At 45.7% G+C, this 1,184-nt stretch overlaps 1 protein-coding gene across 1 annotated transcript in view; it reads right to left on the bottom strand.

Moving 5' to 3' along the window:
* The window catches only part of MTMR1 (myotubularin related protein 1), a 32,489-nt gene that overhangs the window by 8,668 nt on the left and 22,637 nt on the right, over positions 1–1,184 (bottom strand). The window contains exons 10-11 of the mRNA XM_010831567.1: positions 1,120–1,184; positions 208–414 (exon numbers count right to left, since the gene is read on the bottom strand). The exon at positions 1,120–1,184 is cut by the window's right edge and continues 17 nt beyond it. Of these exons, the coding sequence (XP_010829869.1) occupies positions 208–414; positions 1,120–1,184 (272 nt within the window). The remainder of the gene's footprint in view (positions 1–207; positions 415–1,119) is intronic.

The following is a 1,184-nucleotide window of genomic DNA, read 5'->3' as shown; positions in this document are numbered from 1 at the left end:
GAAAACAAAGACTGCCCTACCAGAGACATATTAATACAATGCTGATGTCTATAGTATTCTCTTATGGCAATTCAGTTCTCAGAGCACAAAGCCCTCATGTATGTGTATGTGTATGTGTATCTGTGTGTATGTATGAGATGTGTGATATGCATGTGCATATGATGGAGCAACAAACAGTGAAACGTGCACCTCACCGTCTCAACTCACCAGTGCAAACCTATGTCCAAAGCTTATCCACTCCTTTTCTATGAGAGCTTCGAATCCTTTAATGGTGCGGTAATAACTGTCCAACATCAGCATGGCCAGAGACGTCAGCTGGGCTGTTCGATCCCAGCCATCACTGCAGTGCACCACGACTGAGGTCTTCCCGGATTCTACTTTATCAGCAATTCTTACTGCCCCAGCAAGAAGCATCTTCAAAAAAGAAGGCACATTAAATCAGGCAACATTTAATTTCTATTACAGCAAAAAGTTCCCTGGTGGCTCAGTGGTAAAGAATCCGCCTGCCAATGCAGGAGACCTGGGTTTGATCTCTGGGTTGGGAAGATCCCCTGGAGAGGGCATGGCAACCCACTCCGGTATTCTTGCCTGGAGAATCCCATGGACAGAGGAGCCTGGTGGGGTATAGTCCATGGGGTTGCAAAGAGTTGGACAAGACTTAGTGACTAAACAACAACAATAAGAACAACACAGCAAAAATAATTCCGTGGAGAACACTGGAAGTTCAAGTCAATAATCAAACAATGGAATCAATTTAAGAATCAGTAGGAAACATCAGTATCCTGGTGGAGGTGCGGGGCAGGAACTTACACTAAGGAAAAACTACAATAGTAAATAGGGTCCTTTACCAAAGGGCCACAAAGTACTTTAAAAACCTGATGTGAGGAAAGTATCATCCCTTTCTATTATGTCACAGGAGTACCTCAACAAAGACCACAGTTTGGTTGCTGTCTATGCAAACTATGAAAGCCCAAGCATACAGCAAAGATGCACTCATTTGCAATGCTGGAGAGAGACAACAGAGAGAGACAACAACCTGGAGAGAGACACAGATAGCTTTACAGCCATCCACAGAGAAGTCTTAAGCAGATGGTGGGGCAGGACGGGCCCTCTCCGTACCCGAATGTACTCTAGCCAGTGGGTCCCGTCTACGTTGGACAGCCAGCGTGCCTCATCGATGGCCG

Source organism: Bison bison, unplaced genomic scaffold (assembly GCF_000754665.1).
Source record: "Bison bison bison isolate TAMUID 2011002044 unplaced genomic scaffold, Bison_UMD1.0 scf7180017864529, whole genome shotgun sequence".
Taxonomy (NCBI): domain Eukaryota; kingdom Metazoa; phylum Chordata; class Mammalia; order Artiodactyla; family Bovidae; genus Bison; species Bison bison.
Note: the sequence above shows the minus strand (reverse complement) of the source record. Positions and strands in the feature narration are given on the sequence as shown.